The sequence below is a fragment of the Heteronotia binoei genome, chromosome 2, assembly GCF_032191835.1.
Source record: "Heteronotia binoei isolate CCM8104 ecotype False Entrance Well chromosome 2, APGP_CSIRO_Hbin_v1, whole genome shotgun sequence".
Taxonomy (NCBI): domain Eukaryota; kingdom Metazoa; phylum Chordata; class Lepidosauria; order Squamata; family Gekkonidae; genus Heteronotia; species Heteronotia binoei.
In genome coordinates, this window is record NC_083224.1 from 172942937 (window position 1) to 172964847 (window position 21911).

Below are 21911 nucleotides of genomic sequence, written 5' to 3' on the forward strand. Positions count from 1 at the left end.
GGTCACCATAGCCAATTTGCAGGGTGCAAGGCAGGGAACTAGCTGCCAAACTTGCTGAAGATGGGAAAAGGCTGACTTGGCAGCTGTGGTGACCTGAGCCTCCATTGATAATGACTCATCCTGTATCACTTGTAGGCTTTTTACTCTTGGCACTGGCATCAGTGGTACTCCACCCAAATCTGGGAACTGAATTCCCATATCTAATCCCCCATGGCTCAGGTACAGGACCTCTATCTTGAATGGATTTAACTTCAACCAGCCAGCCACTGCACAAAACATCTGGAACTGAGTCTGGCCATCTGTCCATTAACTGTTATAGCTGGGTTTCATCAGCATACTGATGACAACCTAGCCGAACTCCCGGATTAGCTGGGTAAGGGGGTGCATATAGATGTTAAATAATATCAGGGAGAGGATCACTTCCTAGGGGATGCTGAAATCCAATGGGTATCGCAGAGCAATTCTCTCCCCATGTGCCACCCTCTGTCCCTAACCCTCAAGAAAGGATGAGTGCCATTACAAGGTGCTGCTCCCTCAACTACCTTACCCAGAGATGGAAGGTTTCATACTGGGCAGTAGTTGGCCAGGTCTGTAGGATCCACAGATGGTTTCTTTAGGAGCGGCCACACCAGACAGTCAACTTAGTCATAATTTTCCTGATTGAATTCAGCGCAAGTTAGCTATACACATATTACTTGTTCACAGTTTCAAAATCAAAGTAACACATACCCAGGGTGGAGGCTAGCTACTTACACACAAAAACAAAGTTGAATGTACCTGTAATTCTTGTTCATCGAATGGTCTCCTGTGCAGGCACACATTGGGACTGCATGTGTGCAGGCCAACAGCAGAAAAGATTTCCAAAACTTTCTAGCAGACGAGAAGCACCCCTCCTCCCTCTGGTGCTTTCCTGCCTAAATGATCACATGACCAAGAGAAGGGGCACTACTCCCTCAATTCTCTCCATGCTACCTTTGGAGACCCCAAGAAACTAAATGCTCCGTTATGCAAACCTCTGGGCAGTTATGGCACAGAAAATGCCATTTAACAATACCATTATTAAGCAACAGTTGGCTCAATCCTGAGGAGGCCCCTTTTGAGTCATAATGACACAATGGAAATCCAGAAACATTCTTCTTTAAATGTAGTTTGTTCTTCAATAGAATGAATATTGATGATATAAAGAACATTTATGAGAGAAACAAATCTCCTTAGCTTCAAAACTGAGATGAGGAAAAAATAAGAGAATCACATGGGATATCCTCTATCTGCGGTGGCAAGAAGAAAACTGAGGGAGTACTATCCTTCCTTGTGGTCATGTGATCACTTCGGCAGCAAACATTCAGAGGTAGGAGGGGTACTCCTAGTCTACTAGAAAGCTTTGGAAATCTTTTCTGTGGCTGGCCTGCACATAAGCAGTCCCAATGTGGCCTGCACATAAGCAGTCCCATCAGAAACCATGATGATGAACTTAGAGGTACCCCAAGATAAATATTTGCTTTTTAAACCAGAAAATGGGGGGAAGGGAACATGGCATCACTCCTGTAGTAACAGATTAAATGTGTTGTAGAAACAGTGATCCTTGTTCAGTGCTGTTGCATGGAAAAATTAGGAGGGGAGAGGTATGCTCTCAGGATTAATTTGTGGAGGCTTCCTAGTGGAATTGCATTCTGCAGTGCACTCAACTGCCCAGCACTGTGTGTTCCACATCAACTCACTCTGTCTCAGGAAAGGGTTTTACAACCAGAAGCCTGTTTCACCACAATGGATTTATTTATACCACAATCTTAATTGAACTGCTGTCTCAGTTACTGTTTGCTGCCCTGCGGAATCTGGTACAGCATAACTAAACTGATGCCATCTATTCATCTACTTGGGATTCAATTTATACCCTCAGACTTCTGTGGCTGAAAGAGAAATATTGCTCTGTCTGGTAAAGGTTCAGGTTATTAGAACTGAAAACTCTGTCTTACCTGAGGAGGTTTTACAAGATCCTACTCTTTCCCTCCTCCTAAAAAGGACATAACTTGCCGATAATAAATCAGCATTTAAATGACGTCTCTCTAAAAGTTAATGCACTGTTGGATTTTTTTTAAAAATAATAATAATAAAGAGCACTAGTACCAGCCAATGACACTGATTCCCATGCCTATGACCTTCAAGCAAACAAAGACATTGCAGGGAGAAACCCTATGTGGAAATAAATATCTTGCAAATGTTTATCCAACTAGGTAGAAAGGGGAGAAGGACCTTTACTCTATGTCTTGAAGCTTATTTTAAACTCCTAGGATGCTCAGGGGCCTAACTATTCTGTGTCTATACATACAAAGAATTACAGTGCCACTTGGGTTCACCTAGCATCGCCGACTAAACGTAAAGGTATTCCCCTGTGCAAGCACCAATCGTTTCCAACTCTGGGGTGACATTACTTTTACAACGTTTTCATGGCAGACTTTTTATGAGGTGGTTTGCCATTGCCTTCTCTAGTCATTTACACTTTACCCCCTGCAAGCTGGCTATTCATTTTACCAACCTCGGAAGGGTGGAAGGCTGAGTCAACCATGAGGCAAACCGCATGGCACCAGTTAGCACAACCGAACACAAAGTGATTCTCCAGATATAAAGCAACATCCAGAGAGCAATGCTTAATGTGTACATGCTAGAATTGCAGGTTGCAGATTTATACCCTGCTTTTCTCCCTGAATCAGAGACTCAGAGCAGTTTACAATCTCCTATGTCTTCTCCCCTGACAAGACACCCTGTGAAGTGGGTGGGGCTGCCCTTTCAAAGACAAGTCCTGCGATAGCTATGGCTAACCCAAGGCCATTCCAGCAAGTGCAAGTGGAGGAGTGGGAAATCAAACCTGGTTCTCCCAGATAAGAGTCCACACACCTAACCACTACACCAAACTGGCTCTCAACAAGCTCAATGCAACATTTTCATGGACATGGGGCATGTTAAGACTGTAACTGGATAATACACTTAATACTCATTGAGAAAATGTCTATAAACAAATGTGATTGTAAGACATTTGGCTTGCTTTTACCTCCTTATTCTAGCATTTGTTTCTCAGTTCAAAGGCATCAGTTTGTCAAAGCTCTCTTGGCAAACAGCAGCTTGTTTCTCTGGATTATAGTAGGAACATACAAGCTGCACAGAAGGACCTTAGCTGTAGGGCTGCAGCTGTTCTATACTCAGTGCATCCCTTGCACCATAATCCTTTTCTTAAAGACTTCCTGACACAACTATATCCCCCTCCCCAAGGCTGTGAGTCTACTTATTAGTAGCATAACACAGGCCAAGTTTAATTTTAATTAAAATACTGGCATGTAATTGAACATCTTGAATCCTTCTTCATTCCCACCACTAGAAATCTAGAGAAAGCTGTGCAAATTAATGGATGGCATGAAGCCCACTGGCGTTCTACAGCATTAAGTTTAGCTTTTGGGGATGTGTTTCAAACATTTTCACTTGGTACAGCTATTACCAAATGAAATAGGAGTGGCTAAATGGATTCCAAAGACCTGCCCTGCAAATGCCATTCACTACTTAAAGGCATACCCTGCACATGGAAACTGTGCTTTGGTTCTAAGTCAGATGTCAATGTGGGAGGGGCTGTAGCTCAGTGGAACAGTCTCTGCTTGACATGCAAAAGGTCCCAGGTTCATTGCCTGGCATCTCCAGTTAAAAGATCAGGTAGAAGGTTATGTAAAAGATCTCAACCTGAGACTCTGAAGAGCCACTCTGCCTGTCTGAGTAGCCGATGCTGACCTTAATGGACCAATGGTCTGATTCATCTTGAGGAGGGACACTTCCAAAAGGAACAGAAATGTGCATCTAAAGAACAGGACAGCAGACCACACACACATTAACAGTTTTTACTTCAAGAGTAAAAACATGCAAGACAGAGCCATGTGCTGCTCCTCACCCAGGTTTATCAGCATATGGTGCATTGCCAGCTGTATCTTATTTGCAGTGCAATCCAAAATAGAGTTACGTCCTTCTAAATCTGCTGAAGTCAATGGTCTTAGAAGGGTGTTACTCTGCTTAGGATTGTGCAGTAAAGTGGAAATAGTGGCTCCCCATAAGAGTTTATTACAGGTGACTTCAAAGTTGGTGACGGGCTGTACTTACAGCAAAAAAACAAAAAAACCAAAGCCTCTGTCAGCATACAAAAGCATGTTAAAATCTTTGGCCCCTGTACTTTATGAGCAAGGCTCAGAAAGGATGGAGCATAGAGCACAAAGAAGATAAAGCTGTTGTAGAGGCTACCTCCCAAACAGTTCTGGGGAAGCAGAGTTTTAATATATATGAAAGCATAGTGTGTTGTTGCCTGTTAGGCAACTGATAATCCACTGGAATCACAGTAGCCCAAAGCAGACCACTCAGTTCCATTTATTTAGTTACTGGGAAGCATTACGAGAGGACAAAGCCTTAGTCCTGAACTTCGATGTCCTCAAGAAAAATAATGAAGGTCTATGGACGTTTTGCTGACTGATGTTACATACAGATCACAAAAACTGCTTGGAAGGCTCTATAACACACAGGGTTGAATACAGACTGCGATCTGGCAGGAGTGCTAAAAAGTACAAAAACATGGCAGTAAGCATGCAAGTTAGCTTTGTGAGAATCACTGCAATCATTTCTTTTGCTCTTAAAAAAATGTATGGTTCCAGAGTATGAGAACAATGCCTGATGAACCATCAGAAGTTCAAGAGGTGGCAGAATTAAATTCAGTGGCTGGGTGCAAGACTTCTGCATCTTTGCAACCTCTACAATCGTAGAAACAGAATATTTTATGTAAAAAAGAAGAAAAAGGAAAGCCAAACAAAAGTGGCTTAATTTGCATGATTTATTTGCATGATGGCTTAATTTGCATGATTTATTCAAGATTCAGTATTTGAACTGCCCAGCCACAATATATTAATTCTGCTTTCCAGAGGGTGCATATAGCCCTGGAGAAGGTCTAGGTTCTAATAAGAATCTTTGCACATAAGCAAACCAAAGTTCATCATTGATATGACTCTTATCTTGCTCCTGTGGGATGAAAAAGATAGCCTCCCTCACATTTTAATCAACTTCCTCAGCAAGCATACTGATATACTTTTGAAGAATCTACAAATTAGGTTTATTTTTTTTTAAAAAAAATGTTTAATTATCCACAGACGGAGACTTCTTTGAAGCATTAAGAACTTTAATAAGAGACGGCATCTCAAAAAATATCAGAAATTAAACATTATCAGCAAAAACTAAATAAAGAAGATCCCACAAAGGGGTGACTAACGGTAGCTTTCCAGATGTTTTTTGCCTACAACTCCCATCAGCCCCAGCCAGCATGGCCAATGGCTAGGGCTGATGGGAGTTGTAGGCAAAAAAAAAAATCTGGAGAGCTACCGTTGGCCACCCCTGCACTAGCAGCTTGGGAACTTTCATTTATTAGCTTCCCATTTCAAGGTACGCAATTTTTATTCCAAAAAAATTAAAACTCTCTCAAGCATACACAATAAACTAATTTTTTTTCATCACAGAGCAGAAAAATAAGCAATGCCCATGAAATCCTTAATGAGGCTATTGTTTCAATATAATTCTACCAATCAAGATGCAAAATAGCAGAAAACGGTTAAGGCATTACAATTACTCAGGACTACCAAGCCAATGTTGTTAATTTTAAATGTATGCTTTAGAGGCCAGGGGCCAGCGTCTGTGTACTTCATGGCCACTTTGTTATCCAGCAAATGGCTTGGGGTGGGGAGGGGGAATGCTATTTGTGCAACAAACTAGGCTCTGTACAGGTGGCCAGACTCTAACAACAAGGTCACCACCATCTAGCAGAAAGGGCTTCACAAATAAGAACCTACAGACACTCATGTAGCTCTATATAAAATTATGTATATAACTCACACACAAAAACAAACTGCAGAATACCTGTTTCTTACATTTTGGATCTGAGCTAGCCTCGTGAATGAACAGAACAAACTCGATAGAAGGAAAATCCACTGGTAACAGTGGGCTGGTGTGTTAGCAGTCCAGGCATTGGCTGGAGAGCCAATTTTCCCAGATGAGACTCCAAAATAAGAAACTGCATATGAGCAAGATGGAGCATGTGCAACCCCATACTTTCTCAGAGCCAGAGTGTACACAGACAAAAGAAGTAAAAGAAATTTAAAATGGATAGCAGAGCCCAGAGCAAAGGCTAAAGTAAAAGAAATCCAGACAAGCACTTCTCTATTCCTTCTGCCTCTTGCTAGGCATAGGCATGACTGCTAAAACATGCCAAAGTACTCTTTCACAACTCCCATGAGGAGGAAGCTATTCATACAACTAAATTATATACATCTGAAAAGGGCAGCTCCAACTACAGACATTTCCTGCATTCCTAAACTCTGCCAAAGGCAGCTCCCAACAAAGGCCAATCTTCACAACTCTATCCATATATTAAGCACAGTTGGTTGCCTACATATGTACACTGCCTTAAAACGGTCACCCAGAATGAAGTCATCCGCTCACGGGATAAACTGTACTTTCTTCAGCAGAACATGCATTCAGCATTAAGACATTTTAGGTCTCCATGTCCCAACACTCTAATGATACCTTTGCACTCTAGTGCCCTAAATCTTTTTTAACTTGGTCAAAGAATGCTATTTACAACATATTCTTATTTTGTCTTCCAGACACACTGTGCGGTTGACAAATTGTGCTTCAGCCTTGGCTAAGTCAAAAAGAAAACTGAGCTCCAAGACTTGACATCCAAATCCTCTGCCCTGCCTTACATCAGCCCCTTGAAATATTCCCTTATCCTAGTGAAGAATGCTGCTACTTATTGGCATTCTTCCAAAAAAAATTTTTTTTTAAAAAAAACTATCCCAGATAAGATATTTGAAGTACATTCCTGGAAACCTCTCAGGTGAGAGTCTATTTCACTGGAGTCAGACTCCTTTGAGCTCCAGTAACTTTGTGGCAGCTCCTTTTCACTTGTATAATATTTTGGTCTCTTAGATGGAAGGAGACAAGAAGCAACCCAAGTGCTGTATCAACAAATGAACCAATCAGCAACTGATGTATCGGATTGCCATCGGAAGCAGTACAGCCCAGTAACAACATCATGCGGAACTGTTTTTCTTACGCTTAGTGTGTTCACACACATCAAACCATTAGCTTTCAGAGAGCCACATATCCTGCCCCTTACAGCTGGCCTTAGGAGTACGGCTTGAGGCTGCCACACTACACACAAGGTCAGTGAACTCCACAGATAGTGGAGGAAGGGGAAGCAATCAGTCTCCCTTCATGGTAGAAAGGCTGAAGCGGCAAAAGACTCCTGCTGTTTTTCACCTTTTCCAAACTCCTGCATGAGATCAAACAAGACCATTCTCTTCTCCCAAGTACTGTAAACATGTCATAGGAATTTAACACATTTTAAAGCTGCTTTTCCATCCAACTTAGGCTCCCCAAGGACTTGTAATGGATGCATGGAGGGAACTGGGTCTTTTTTTCATTTTATGCTGGGTTTTTAATAACAGATCCAGACCTTCCTCCCTCCAGCATGCTCAGGAGATGCTAGGCTCCCTGATGTTTTTCCACTCCTGCCAGCTTCAGGGATAGGATAGCAGAAGAGAAGAAATGTTAACTACAGGAAAGCATTTAGGTTATATCAAAACTGAATGAGAGTATCTAGTACAATTCCCAGTCCTTGAGGCTTCCTACTGGGTGCCAACCAGCCCAGCTGTTTCTTGAAAACCAATGCACCTATCACCAGTTTATTGTATAATCATGTCTTTGTACATTAAGAAACTCTCCATGTAACTTACATCCATTATTTTCTGTCCCATTCCCAGGTACATAAGTACCAACAACTTATTGCTGCCCTCCATTGGAAACCCTTTTGGATGCTTGTGAACAACCACTTCTCACTCTCCAACCTTAGCATAGGAACTTGGCTTGGCTTTTTCTAACACAGCAACACACTGACTCATGTTCAGCAACTGCCAAGACAACATGCTCAGTCACTCCCAAACAACATTTCCCAGTGACAAGGGGCATCACAGCAAGCCAATTTCAGACCCACACATTTTCAGTGGGGGTTTTTGTGTGCCCTACCAAATTCTTACAAACAAGTCTGCACTTTAGTTGCTAGAGCAATTTTCTTTTTAAAAATTACTGTAATGCTAACATTGTAGCTCCTAAATTCTCCCTTTTAAAGTCTTTTACAATTTACTCTCACAGTGGGAGAACACCAGAAATAGTGAAGCTGCACTGACCGCTCTATCAGAGGTCACTGCCAGAATACACGAACATTTTTGCAGCTTGGCTATTTAATAAAATAGTTTATCAGCTTTGCAGAGCCTGTGCAAGTTGCCAACTGTGTGCTAAAGATAAACGCAGCCCCAAATTTTACATGCCAACGCTCATGCCAAGGCTTGCTTCACACACTCCACAACATCTGCATTAGCCACCACAAATATTCATAGCTGGAACCCCCAGGCCATTTCAGTTTCTTCCATATTTACTAGTATAGAACCTCTGTTCTTTTTTTAATTCAAACATTACATTTTTATATGTACATGCGAAAAAAGAGTAATGTGTAGACATTAAAACATGTACATGTAAGCAAGCTAGTTTCTCTTTGGCACAACATTCTAATATTGTCTGCTACTGAATGGCTAATAAGGAAACCTAAAGCAAACTTCCACACATGCAGAAAGTTTCCTAATGATTAATCTCATTTTTTTTTAATGAAAAAGTTCGCTAAGATGTAAAGAGAACTTCTCTCCATTGGAACCAAAATGCTACGGGTGCTGCTACTTTACAACCAGTAATATATTTTGCAACCAATAATGTAAACAGATGTTGCCACCTTGTGGGCTGGCAGAATACAGCTAATAAGAAATTAGCCATATCTGAGATGCATAATTATTATTGTTAAACCAAAAGGAATGAATAATGAATATGTTCGATTTCAGATGAATAAAATCAAACATATTTTCAGCAGAATAAATAAATATCATTCCATTGCAGCAACTTTTTTTTGGCCGGGGGGGGGAGGAGAAAACTGTTTCAGAGGTGATCACTTAAAATTCTGCCTGCCCCAATGGCAATAACACACTGCTAAATCTCACCAAACATGTCATAATTTAGGATTCTGCTATGAAATATTCAGTCATCGGTTGAATATGTTAGTTTTCATCTGAAAAAAATCAAGAACGTAACATTTGACAAAGAGAGCTAATAGTTTTATTTGCAATACTAGTAATTTCTCATTCATACACACATGATCATCCGTTAACCTTTCCCCCCTCTGCGCATCAGTTAATTTTTTTCCCCTATTCTGTTTTAACTCCGACTATGATATGGAAGAGAGCACTGCACTTTCTGCACATTTAAAGAAAAAAAATATGCAACTTTTCCCCACTTACACTGACTTAAAACTGAAAAGTTAAGAGAATAGCTGATAGTTATTTTTTAAAAGTCTGATATCATAAGAAAAGAATGCAGCTTGTTTTCCCCCTGGTGGTTCTATGATTACTTTTCCAAACGAAACATGATCCCACGATTTATCTATTAATAGTTGTTGCTGTGAAATGACTGTTCATTAGGAGTGTGAATTTGGATCTACCCAAACTGAAAATATTTTGGTATTCCAAATGTATCCAGGATTTTTCATGAGAACGAGGGGGGGGGAGTCCCCCAAAAAACTGCAATATATTTGGGAGTTACCTGCAACCCCAAAAAACTATTGGGGGGCTGGAACACATTGCTCCCACTGCTCAGCTGTTTTGGAACACATTGCTCCCACTGCTCAGCTGTTTTGGGGCTTTCTCCTGCAGGCCTTTTAAACAAGGGGTGTTTAAAGGGACTACAGAACAGCCTGCAAAACAGCCAAGGGGGTGGGGTTCTCTCCCTGCCAGCTCAGTTGGGGCTCTTCTGGACTGTTCAACTGAATTGCTAAAGAGTCTCAGAAAAGCCTGCAAGGAGAGTTCTCCCCTCTGAATCAACTGCTTGGTGGGCTTGCAGGGAGAAAACTCCCCACTGGATCAGCTGCTTTGCAAGCTCCTTGGGCAGTCCGATTTAAAGGGACTGTCCATAAGAGTCTCTTATAATTTCTTGTTTGGATGTACTTAAAAAATTGAATGTACAGCAGACCTTTAACATGTTTTTCATTCCTCAGTCCTACAGACTATCAGTCTAGTAATCACATTACTCTGTTTGCAAGCATAGAAGTAAAATTCTTATAATTGTGATTATAAGTCTAACACTGTAAAAAAAAAAGATCTTTTAAAACTATCATTTGTCTCTTCCTATCAGATTACTCATTAATTGCTAGGACTTCATTTATTGTTATCATTGGAGGCATAGCCAAAACATTAAAATCTTTCATATTAAGTTGCTATTGGGCATCCAGACCTAGAGACATTTTTCTTTAGAGCTTTAATTGCCTCATGCATCTTTCTTTGTTGGACAGGTTTAGCCAACCCCATTTGATCTTCAGTTAACTTTGGTTATCTTAATCTCTGATATAAATTCATTTGTTATTATGACAGGATTATTAAGTTTTATATAAAGACTTGCAATACTTGACACATTTTGCTAAAATGTCTTCAGCTGTAGTTACAAACTCTATTCTTTTAAGCATCATTATACTTTTCTTTGACGTAATGAATTTTTTGTTCATCAAATCATCTATATTTTACAAAATTGATCTTCTAAGTATGGACAAATGGTTGGCTCTTTAAGTCATATTTTATACAGCATATAACTTCTACATATGATTTAGGAAGGGTTTAGAAATCTTGCCTTCAATAGTAGCCACGCTCTCAGCTGAGTAGATCAGGAGACAATTAACTGAGATGCCAAGAGACATTTGTTCCTCTCTTTTCTCAGGCCTTCCAATCCCTCTTTTTCCTGTTTTATTATTTCACTTTCCCCCTCAACATTACCACTTTTTTGCTAGCTATTCTTCCTGGCTAGAAAAAATGCCTTATTGCTTGCAAAACTGTCAGGTCAACTGTGAGGGTATTAGCTGCCCCAGAGACTCTGCACTTGTAGCTGGGGATGGGCACGAACCCAACCACAAAGCAAAATTCATCACAAATTTTGCCATTTGTGATGGGTCTGGTTTAAAGGGACTCCAAAGCTCAGCAGTTTCTCAGGCTTTCTGCAAACCCCATTAAAAGGGACTCAGGTCCCTTTCAACAGAGTTTTCAGGGCCACAAACCGGTTCAGTTTGCGAACAAACCTCCTGGTTCAATTTCGTTTGTGGTTCACCCATGAACCAACATAAACTGCTGTTTTCCCGTTCACGCCCTTCCCTATTTGCGGCAGAGCAGAAACTGAAACGTCATCCCTATTCAGTTGCCATTTGTACTCTTCTATAACAGCCAATTCCATCCTGCCTTTCTTGAGCAGGCTTCGCTGCTGCTCGCATGATTTCCATATGCCATATCTTTTGACTGGAAATTATAAGAGTGCAACTCTGGCCGTGGCAAAGTTTATATTCCATGCTCTTAGAAGCAGGCAGGCACACGTTAAAAATAATAATCCTAGGCTTAAATAGAAGGGGAACTATAGATGCTATTTGTTTTGCCAAGGTACCTTGAGGCACGTGGGCATTCTGATTTTGGCACAGGAGCAGGTCTCTCCTTTTGGAAATGGTGAAATCCCCACCTGTCATTTAAAATGTATGGCATATAACCGTATAATTAGATTGTTTAAAGTTCACATTTTTATGAATATCCAGAAAAATTTATTCGTGTATTTGTTTACATTTATTTTATTCTCCTGCATGAGCTCTCAAGAAACTCCGCTGAGAGCAGCATATATTGCTGCATCAATATCTGCTCCTTTTATCCTGGTTCACTAGTCCTGATGTTATCCCAAAACATGTATCCTCATAAAGGCATTCTGTGGAACAGAACAGAAAGCAGTGGCCTGCATCCTGCCATGCACACACAAAAGGTGTATGCAGATTCCCAGTGTTCAGTTCCATTCCAGCAGCCCCTTCAAGCATCAGAAATGATCATGTTGGAAATTGCAGGACCCCTGAGGAAGAGTTCTGCACACCGGGGTGCTGCGGTGAGGGAGGGAGAAAGAGGTGGTCATCCTCTCTTCCGTCAGCAGAGCTGTGCTTGTGGAAAACAATGACAGAGCCATTTCACCCCTTCCTCTCTTCCTTACAGTGCCCCAACCATAGGAATAATTTTTTTCTGAAAACTGGAAGGGCCAGCAGAAACGGAGGTGAACACCGCTGGGGGAGGGGAGAGAAAGAGATCAACCTTCCACAAACCTATGGCTGGATATATACCATTGTGTTTTTATATTGTGGATACGTTGCAGGGCTTTTTTTGTAGCAGGAACTCCTTTGCATATTAGGCTACACCCCCCTGATGTAGCCAATCCTCCAAGAGCTTACAGGGCTCTTCTTACAGGGCTTACTGTAAGTTTCAGGGGGACTGGCTACATCAGAGGGGTGTAGCCTAATATGCAAAGGAGTTCCTGCTACAAAAAAAGCCCTGTGTTTCAGTAACATTTGTTTCTTCCTTACTAACTCTGAAGGATCAGCTTCCTATGGCCCCCAAAGCCTCACAACTCCCTCAACAAGATCTGCTCTTCAATGACAGGAAATCTTTTTGAAAACTTCCAAAGTTTTCCTGTCTTTTGTGAGACATATTGAGTGTTCAGAGTCCCTCTCATTAATAACAGCACATATCATTACATGCTTTTCAGCAATCTCATTCACTTCTTAAAAGTTGTTAAACACTTATTTTCTTCCTGCTACAGGCTATAAACAAGTCACTTCTGGCTTCCAAAGCCTTGTTGCAGGACAAATCTTTACTGATAGGCATTTCCTGAAGAAATATTATACTCACTTGTTAGAAAGCTTAAATTCTTTTTAGTGACATTAAGATCTTCCACATTAAACAAGAATTTTATTGTTTCCATTTTCTCTGCAGAGGAAAAAAACCTCCTAAATGATCCTTTTTGTTTCTTGTCTATGTCATCCTTTTCATCTCCTTGCATTAAACACTGGTATACTGTCTCTCCACTGTTATGTAGACTCTTCAGGCTATTCCTTTTGCTTTGTCAGTTCCAAAAATTTTAATGCACCCAATTTTTGTATTAGACTGTACAAATTTCAAATGACAAATTTAATAGGAAAATAAGTAATATTCAGCTCCTACAGCAGCCTCATGAGAGATCTAAAATTTTATTCAATTAATTTTATTCAATTAGAGCTTTAGGTAAAAGATCTGAAAATCTAGATTCTTTGTACCAAACTTACATTGCTATATTCAAAAGTGTTAGATCTTGGCTTGTCTCTCAAGTAATTGCACTACTTAGCTCAGGGGTATCAAATGCGCAGCCCATGGACCATTTCCAGTCTCTGACTGTCTCCTGCGTCCTTCTTCTGAATGCTACTACTGCTGTGTGGAAAAGTCTGTCTGAGGGGGAAGGAAAAAGAGAGCGTGCACACATGCACCAAAGAAAAGCTCCCTCCACTCTCTTCCTGCTTCCTTCACTGGGGCTGTTGCTGCATTGCCAAACTTGTCTTCCCTCCTTTGGAGAGGAATTGCAGCTGTTGGAAAAAGAGAGTGCATGCCCATGCACCAGAGAAAAGCTCCCCCTGTTCTCTTCTTGCTTCTTTCACTGGGGCTGCGCCTATGTTGCCAGGACTGTCTTCCCTTGTTTGGAGAGGGAGGAAAGTGGAAGGAAAGACGCAAGAAAAGGGAGTCCCATGGCACTTTCAAAACTAACAAAGTTTTATTCCAACTATAAGCTTTCCTGTGCTTTTACTCGGGGGGGGGGGGAGGAGATTCTTCTGACAAGCCCCACTCTGCTGTTTTCTTTGAGTCCTGATCACAAACATATACACATTAAAAGGGGGTGGGGGCAGAAAAGACATGCATCTGGGATAAGGGGAATTAAAGGGAAATGATTGGTTTATTCTGAAAAAGACTGTTTTTTTTTTTAAAGATTAGATTTCTATATGCATAGCTGGATTTTATTTTCTTTCAAAAAGATCATGTTTAGTAATTACAACACTTGGATTGGACTCCATAACTGGAAGCAGATGGCTAAGTAGTTCCATATATTCCAGTTCAACACATGGTCTTCCTCTCTCCTCTCTCACATCACTGGCTGTCTTCTCCACATTAAACACCCAAACTTGCTTTTTAAACTTTTTATTTATCATCATTAGCGTGAGTGGATTTTGTCCAGTCTGAAAGCAACACATTATTTTACTTGGAGAAATCCCCCTTTCCAGTTCTAACAGCTAAAGATAATAATAAAAGAAACCTAACAACACAGTTTGCAATCTTTATTAGTGGAAGGGAAAAAGAGTCCAGTAGTACCTTAATGACTAGCAAAATTTGTGGCAGGGCAGCTAGAATGTGAGCCCATTTGTCTTTACATATTGGAGAGTGACGTGATTTCAATGCCAAAAACAATAGCAGCTGTTGGTAATGAGAGAAGAAACCTAGGTCTCAATTCAGTCCAGGAGGATGCATTGAGCTTCATTATAATTTGCAATTCAGCAGTATCTCTTCCTAACCTCCCTTCGAAATTCCTTTGTAAGAGAACTGCTACTCTTAGTTCAGCAACTGAATGTTCTGGAAGGTTAAAATGCCCCCCCCCCCCCACACACAGGTTTTTGAGTGTTGTAGTTTATTATAGCAGTAGAAAGAGTCCAGTAACACCCTGAAGACTAACAAATTTGTGGCAGGGTATGAGCTTTTGTAAGACACTGCTCACTTTTTCAGACATATGTCCATTTATTCTTTGCATTCTCCTGGACCAAACTGAGACCGGGGTTTCCTGTCTCATTACCTTTGATATCTCCCTCCCTACTACCCTTCCGCATATCACACCTAATCAAATCAAGCCTATTGCCATTTGGCATCTGAAATCATCTTTATAAAGTTTATATCTCTTGTATCTTGCGTTACACTTTATGGCACACATGGTCTGGCCCAATAAAATGAGATTTATGTCAGATCTGTCTCTTGTAACAAGTGAGTTTGACACCTCTGACTTAGCTGTATTTGTCTTACTTTTATCCTGGATCCTAGATACAGAAGGTACTGAAAGTCAAGGCCTTATTTATCACTCCTTTCTTCCATGCTTGCCATTATATTCTTATTTATTGTTTCTGAATTTCTTGCTGCAAAAGGTATGCCTTGCACGCAAAGCATTAAATATTTAGACTGCCACAAATAAAGGGGCCTGAGATTAAACCCTAGGGGGTTTAATTAATTGTTTTAATATACCTGTTTCTAGTCCTTTAATCCATCACAACCCATGAGAAATATACATTCAATGGTTCAATCAAGTTAACTCCCATTTAGAAAACATGAAGCACAATGTCCATCACCTGCTTTGGAGACACAGAAGTCACCTGGTTATAATGTACAATACAGTAATCTTGTACTGCAGCCATCAACCAAAAGTAAAATATACTACAAACTCACCCAATAATAAAGCTACTAACTTAAGACCATCCTGAAGACCAGTTATTTGGCCTAGAGCTTCACAAACTCAAATTGATTCAGCAACCAAATTCAGTGCATATCCACTCAAAACTAAGCCCCACAGAGTACCACAGAACTTAATCCCAAGAATACATGTATGCATAATGTTGGTAGCCTTAATCTGAGGCTGAACTAAGCAATATGGGAGGGATGGTGGCTCAGTGGTAGAGCATCTGCTTGGGAAGCAGAAGGTCCCAGGTTCAATCCCCGGCATCTCCAAAAAAGGGTCCAGGCAAATAGGGTGAAAAACCTCAGCTTGAGACCCTGGAGAGCCGCTGCCAGTCTGAGTAAACAATACTGACTTTGATGGACCAAAGGTCTGATTCAGTATAAGGCAGCTTCATATGTTCATATCTTTGGCTGATCTTTGTTCAGACTACTCAGGTACGCTCTAAAGATAACAATCCATCCTATACAGGATACATGGGGATCATCCAAACACTTATCTTGAGTAGAAAAGCAGCAAGCTTCCCCCAGAATCGAACTCAGGTCGTGAGCAAAGAGTTTGGACTGCAGTACTGCAGCTTTACCACTCTGCACCACGGGGCTGCTATTGTACCAAACCAATATACCAAGCAAGGTAATGGGAAATTTGGTTTTGTAGAAGGGCAAGACTTCCCTCTGACCATGGTTAAGGCAGTGTGCACTGTCTTCCTGGCCCCTCCCTTCCCATATATAAATTCCCCCATGTCCTTCTTCCCATCCAACAAATATCACTCCTGTTCAGAACAGATACATTTGGTTAGCATTAATAAGGCTACTGGAAAAAAGCTTCAAATCCCACAGCCTGCTCTCAGATTCTTAAACACCACTAGAAATAACAGAATGGTTTGGTGTAGACAGCTCCCTATCCACAAGATGTCTACACATGCACAACCACAGCATGCATGCACACCTCATACAGAGTGCTATGCTTATTTGTTTTAAGGAATCAGCTCAAAAAATAAACACACCACAGCTGAACTCAACATTGAGGCATTTGTTAGTATCCAGGTTGCTACTCTCTAGCAATAAACCCCAGGACTATTTAACAAGAAGACATTTTAAATATGCAGATAAAAGAAAAGAGGAATTCCTCCAAGGATTAGCTTTTGTCGAAAGGAACATCTACTCTGCTACAAGGACAGATGTACTGTCATCCAAACAGATGCAGGCAGAATAACAAGCTTAATCTAAGTGGCGAGGTGTTAAGGAATAGATAAAACAAACTGCTGCTTCTCAGACTGCACATTAATTTTATTTAAAATATTTACACTCAATTTTCCACACATATCCTAGTATAAGTAACACAACCACTTATTGTGGCTTTTTCCATAATTTACACAAGGGCCACTCTTCAAAACACTAAGATTTTACAGTAAAGACTTCATGCCAAAATTCAGCTTCACCCTACATCTACTGTTTTGCAACACAATTCAAGAACACAGCAGTCTTCTCATTGATTACATACCGAACTCAGTTTTACTCACAGCAAACCTCTGTTACAGTGCTAGTATTTAGTTTTCCAAAATATTATTCCAAGCCAGAGCTTTCTGCCAGCATACTGAACAAATACCACTGTACTCACTGAATTTGACAATTACAACTATATTTACCAGCAATCAGTTACAAACTAGTTATTCACCAAACATTTGTAAATGATCAAGGTAGGAAGTCCACCAAATCAAAACACTGAACACTGTAAAAATGGGTCAGAGACAATGAACCAGCTCTCTTAATGGTGGCAAATGTCAACTTATCCTTGCAGTATCTAGTTTTGAAAGCATCTACACCCCTGAAAGCTTGTGTAAGGAATACACACCAGTTACAGCTGGTGAATTTATTAAGCTGTGGAAAGAATACAAACACCAGAAATTATTGGAAATATTTACCTACACAAAATCTTGCAGTCGCAGAAAGACAGCAAATTAAAAAATGAACTTTTCATTTTCTCAGTCTTACGTAGCTACAATTTCCCACAATAATGGGTGTTTAAACATGGATATTCATTACCTGGACACTATGCTGGATCCATTATAAAGGTCACTAGCATACGACAGAGTTGCCAAGGGTCGGACAGAATTGTAACGTGTGAACTTGGACAGACACTCCTGAAATTCATCCAGTTGACTTGAGGTTCTGCTGTCATCTAGATGAGACAGAAACAAGTAACTGAATATTTTTACAATTAGAATACAAAAAGGCAACTACAATTTCAGACTAATGAAAGTAGGAACATTTCCCGTTCCACTTCATGAAACTCTCAACCAAATTTACTTGAAATTTACTTTTTTGCAGAGGTTGCTCTAAAAGGGGCCATTTATGTGGTACCTCAAGATCTATGAAATTTCCTGTGATATGCAACAGTGCACCAATTTAATTCAGGGGCAGGATAATGCCTGGGCAACAAAAGAGCACTTATGGAAATCTGAAAGTCAAACTGTAAGGCTCAGTCTGGTTCAAATAATTCCTCATAGATTGGATTCAAAGGGCTGCAATTGGAAACCAGCTGCCATCAAGTGTGGGATTCATGGGATTCCACAGGGCATAATTCTACCCTCCATGCTTTTCAATCTCTATATAAAGTCTTTAGGACAAATTGTTCATAGTTCTGGGGTAAGTTGTCATCAACATAACAATAATAAATAGTTATCCTATGATATTATGTATAGTATTAGCCAGGAGATCCTAAGACTGTCCGGCAACTGGAAGTTCTAGATCTCTTAGAATTATGCACCACTAACTAGTGGTTCTCTCAGAACTCTCTCAGCCCAAAAAAACAAGTCTAGTGCACCACTAGTTAGTGGTGCACTAGACTTGTTTTTTGGGGCTGAGAGAGTTCTGAGAGAACTGTGACTGACCCAAGGTAACCCCACCTGGCTTCATGTGGAGGAATGGGAATCACACCCGGCCCTCCAGATTAGCTTTTGTCATCAATACATTGATGATGCTCAGCTCTATATATCCTTATCCAAACCCAATGCTGTGGTTAACTGGCTAAAAGTGAACAAACTAAAGCTAAGCCCTGAAAGGTAAAGCAGGTTAAAAAGTTCTCGAAGGACATTGTTCTCCTCACTTCTGATGGAGTTCAACTGAGCCTTGCTGACTCAGTTAAAAACCATGGGTTTATACTGGATTCAGCTTTATTACTGGAGAAGCAAATTAATGCAACTGCAAAAGGACTTTCTACCACCTCAGCCTAGCCCATAAGATGGCCCTTTACCTGGATATAGCTTATTCCTGGCCACCTGGATCCACACCACAGTAACACTAAGACTAGACTAGTGTAATGCACAATACATTACTCCCTCCTCAAAATCAACTCAATTGGTCCAGAATGCCGCTTTTTGGCTATTATTGGAAGCTAGACAGAGCAAGCATATTACTCTTATTCTGCAGACACACCAATGGCTGCCCATTTATTATTTAAGATATTGGCTATCACATACAAAGCATTTCATGGCCTCTCTCCCTATGCTCTGCCATGGCAACTTCACTCATGTCTGTAGGGGCTTCGGCAGGTGTTGACCTGCTAACGGGCAAGATCAACGACTGTCCATACAAGTGCTTTCCCAAATGGGACTCTCATCTTAAAGAATGACCTGCCCAAGGAAGTAAAGAAAGCTCCAACTCGCCTGGCTTTTCACAAACTCCGCAAAACTGAATTATTCAAGAGGGCTTTTCTGTACATGTAACAGGGTTACACTGCATAAAATGGTTCACAAACCTACTTGGATAAATTAGGGACTATATTGGTGCGGTCTATAGTGCTGTGTAATACTCCCTTCTGAGCTACTGCATAAATTAGTTTGCTCTGGGGCCATTTTTCCTGAGCTAAGACAAAAATGGGTGAACCAGAAGCTAAAAAACTGTGAGCTAGCTCATACTAAATCATCTTAGAGGGAATATTGGTGCTGTGTATAGCTTATTGTAGTAGGCGACTATTATGTAATCTCTGTACTGTTTAATGTGTCATGTTAATACTTATGCTGAGCTTCAGTTCTTTTTGGTAGTTCCAGATTTCTAAAATCCTAACACATTGGTTACTGAATGTCCCATTTCGTTGCTTGTACTAACTCATTGAACGTAACCCACCTTGAGTCCCCTTGAGAGAGGTGGACTATAAATAATGAAGATAAATAAAATAAGTGTATATTAAACCCGTGGGAAGGGAAGTAAACACATTTCTATATTCCCACCCACTCATATATCCAATCCACTCAACAAAGCAATGAATTCTGCAAGGGTGTCATGGGCGATGACAAAGGCTGAGGAGGAACATATTTCCCTGCCTTTTTCGTAAATAGGGGTGGGGAGGTTGCTCCCAAAAATGAACCCGAAAATATCTGAATCAATAAAAGTTAAATGAATCTGGAAACACATAATTACTAGTTTTGAATCCTAAGCTTTTAAAAAGCAGTTTTGTTTTTAATTCTAAGGTACAGAGAAATTTATTTAAGAACATAAGACAAGCCATGTTGGATCAGGCCAATGGCCCATCCAGTCCAACGCTCTGTGTCACACAGTTGCCAAAAAACCCATATGCCATCAGGAGGTCCATCAGTGAGGTCAGTTTTAACTAATGCAACCACCACCACTGTCATGTAACATAGTTGATCCCAAAGCCATTTAAAAACAAGATAGTAGTAGACATCGTTACTTAACAAATCTGCAGTTAATTTCCTCTGCTTTGTAACTTCTTACAGTCCTAGCCAAGGGGTCTGTAGTATAACCATTTTGAGCAACAGCTTAAGACAGAAGATCTTAGATTTGAAAGAGCAAAGGCTATAAAGAAGGAAGACCACAGAAGTAATAAGGGTAACAAGGTAGAGCATGGAAGATCAGGAAAGAGCTAGTAAGTTAAGGAAATGGAGATACAAAGCTGGTGAGAGATTTGAGGAAGGGGGCCATGTGGTAGGAAGTGCTGAAAATGATTTGGACATTGGAATGCTAGAAACAGACAGACTTGAGAAGTCCAAGAAAAACATATTTTTGTGTGTGTTTAGTTTTTGAAATGTTTATGATGCCAAATGGGCCTCATAAGCTCCAGGATGTTCATGACAAATTGAAAACCAATAGAAAAGCAATCAAAAAGTAATAATACAGCAGTCCAATGAGAGCAGAGCAAAGCATTTAAGAGAAAACAGAAGAACAAAAGGATTTTCACAGCACTGTACAGGGAGAAGATAATATTTTTTTTCCACAGAGGGAGGAAAGCTGAAGCTTTTGTATATGGTTGACAGGGCAGATGGTGATGGGGAAGAATAAATCTGCAAGAGGGCAATAGACCAGAACCCAAATACACACACAGTTGACTTAGAAAAGAGAGTAACGCTACTGATATAGTTGTCAGTCTGTTTTCCTGAAGAAATCACTGTTTGCCCTAATGGCAAACTACCATGCTGGACTGGAAAAAGCTAATGGAAACTAGAGGCATATTAAAAAATACTGCACTTCAGTCTATAGCTAACATGTTCTACCTGATACTCGAGTCATCCTAGTAGAAAAGTAGCACTGTTCCAGATCCTCGAAGTGAGCCGTAAGCCTCTTTCTCCTTGATGCTAATGTGCTGTTATACCATGGCTGCTTTTTACTCTGTATGAAACAAGAGGGAGAAAGTTCAGAAGCTAAACACAGACCCCCTCCTTCAGCTCTTTTGGCAGTTATGACAGCTCAGTATATAAACAGTATTTAGACATTTCAGATGTATAAAGAAACGGAACAAGTGTTACTGTTCATACTGGCCTTGTATGACATTCCCATGCAACACACTGGAAAAAAGATTGATTTAACTGTAATTCTTGTTGAGCGAAAGTAGCAATTATAACAAATCTATAGTTATGCCTCAGGCGTATGATTCAGATCACAGTACTCCAATGAACAGATCATACAAAAGCAAATTTTCTACAACTATTATATTACGCCATCATACAAAAATGCCACCTGACTGCCCAAACATTTCTATCCTAAGAAAACAGTGCCCTGCAACATATTTCAGGAACTTTTTCACACAAAGCTACTTTTTTCAAAGCATGTGCATGAGTTCTAGCACCATTATCTTTAACCTGCCTGCACAGATTCAAAACTAAAAACCTGACTGTAGATAATCAAACTGGGGGACTTGTAACTACTCTGACATTTTGCTATTCGCCAGAACGAAGATGATTTGTGGGAGGTGTCTGAATCTTTGTGAGAATAGATTCGTAGACTGCCATTTCCAACAAGGTCAATGACTTCAGATGCAATTACAGGCAGCCTCTGAATACAACTGCCAATGCCAACTGCTTTGTTATAAACACAGAGGTTAGCAGAAACTAACACCTCAATTTCCAGCAGAAGCCGGTAAAGTCAGATTCAGCACTTTAAGACAGGACTAGCAGTTTTATGAATACAAGATGATGTAACATCCCA

The 21911-nt window shown here is 40.4% G+C and overlaps 1 protein-coding gene across 2 annotated transcripts in view; it reads right to left on the reverse strand.

Annotated features, from left to right (window-relative positions):
- Positions 1–21911, reverse strand: part of COP1 (COP1 E3 ubiquitin ligase) — a 180288-nt gene that overhangs the window by 104691 nt on the left and 53686 nt on the right. For both annotated transcript variants that reach the window (XM_060232478.1, XM_060232477.1), the window contains exons 10-11: positions 20981–21095; positions 17514–17649 (exon numbers count right to left, since the gene is read on the reverse strand). In XM_060232478.1, coding sequence (XP_060088461.1) covers positions 17514–17649; positions 20981–21095 — 251 coding nt within the window. The remainder of the gene's footprint in view (positions 1–17513; positions 17650–20980; positions 21096–21911) is intronic.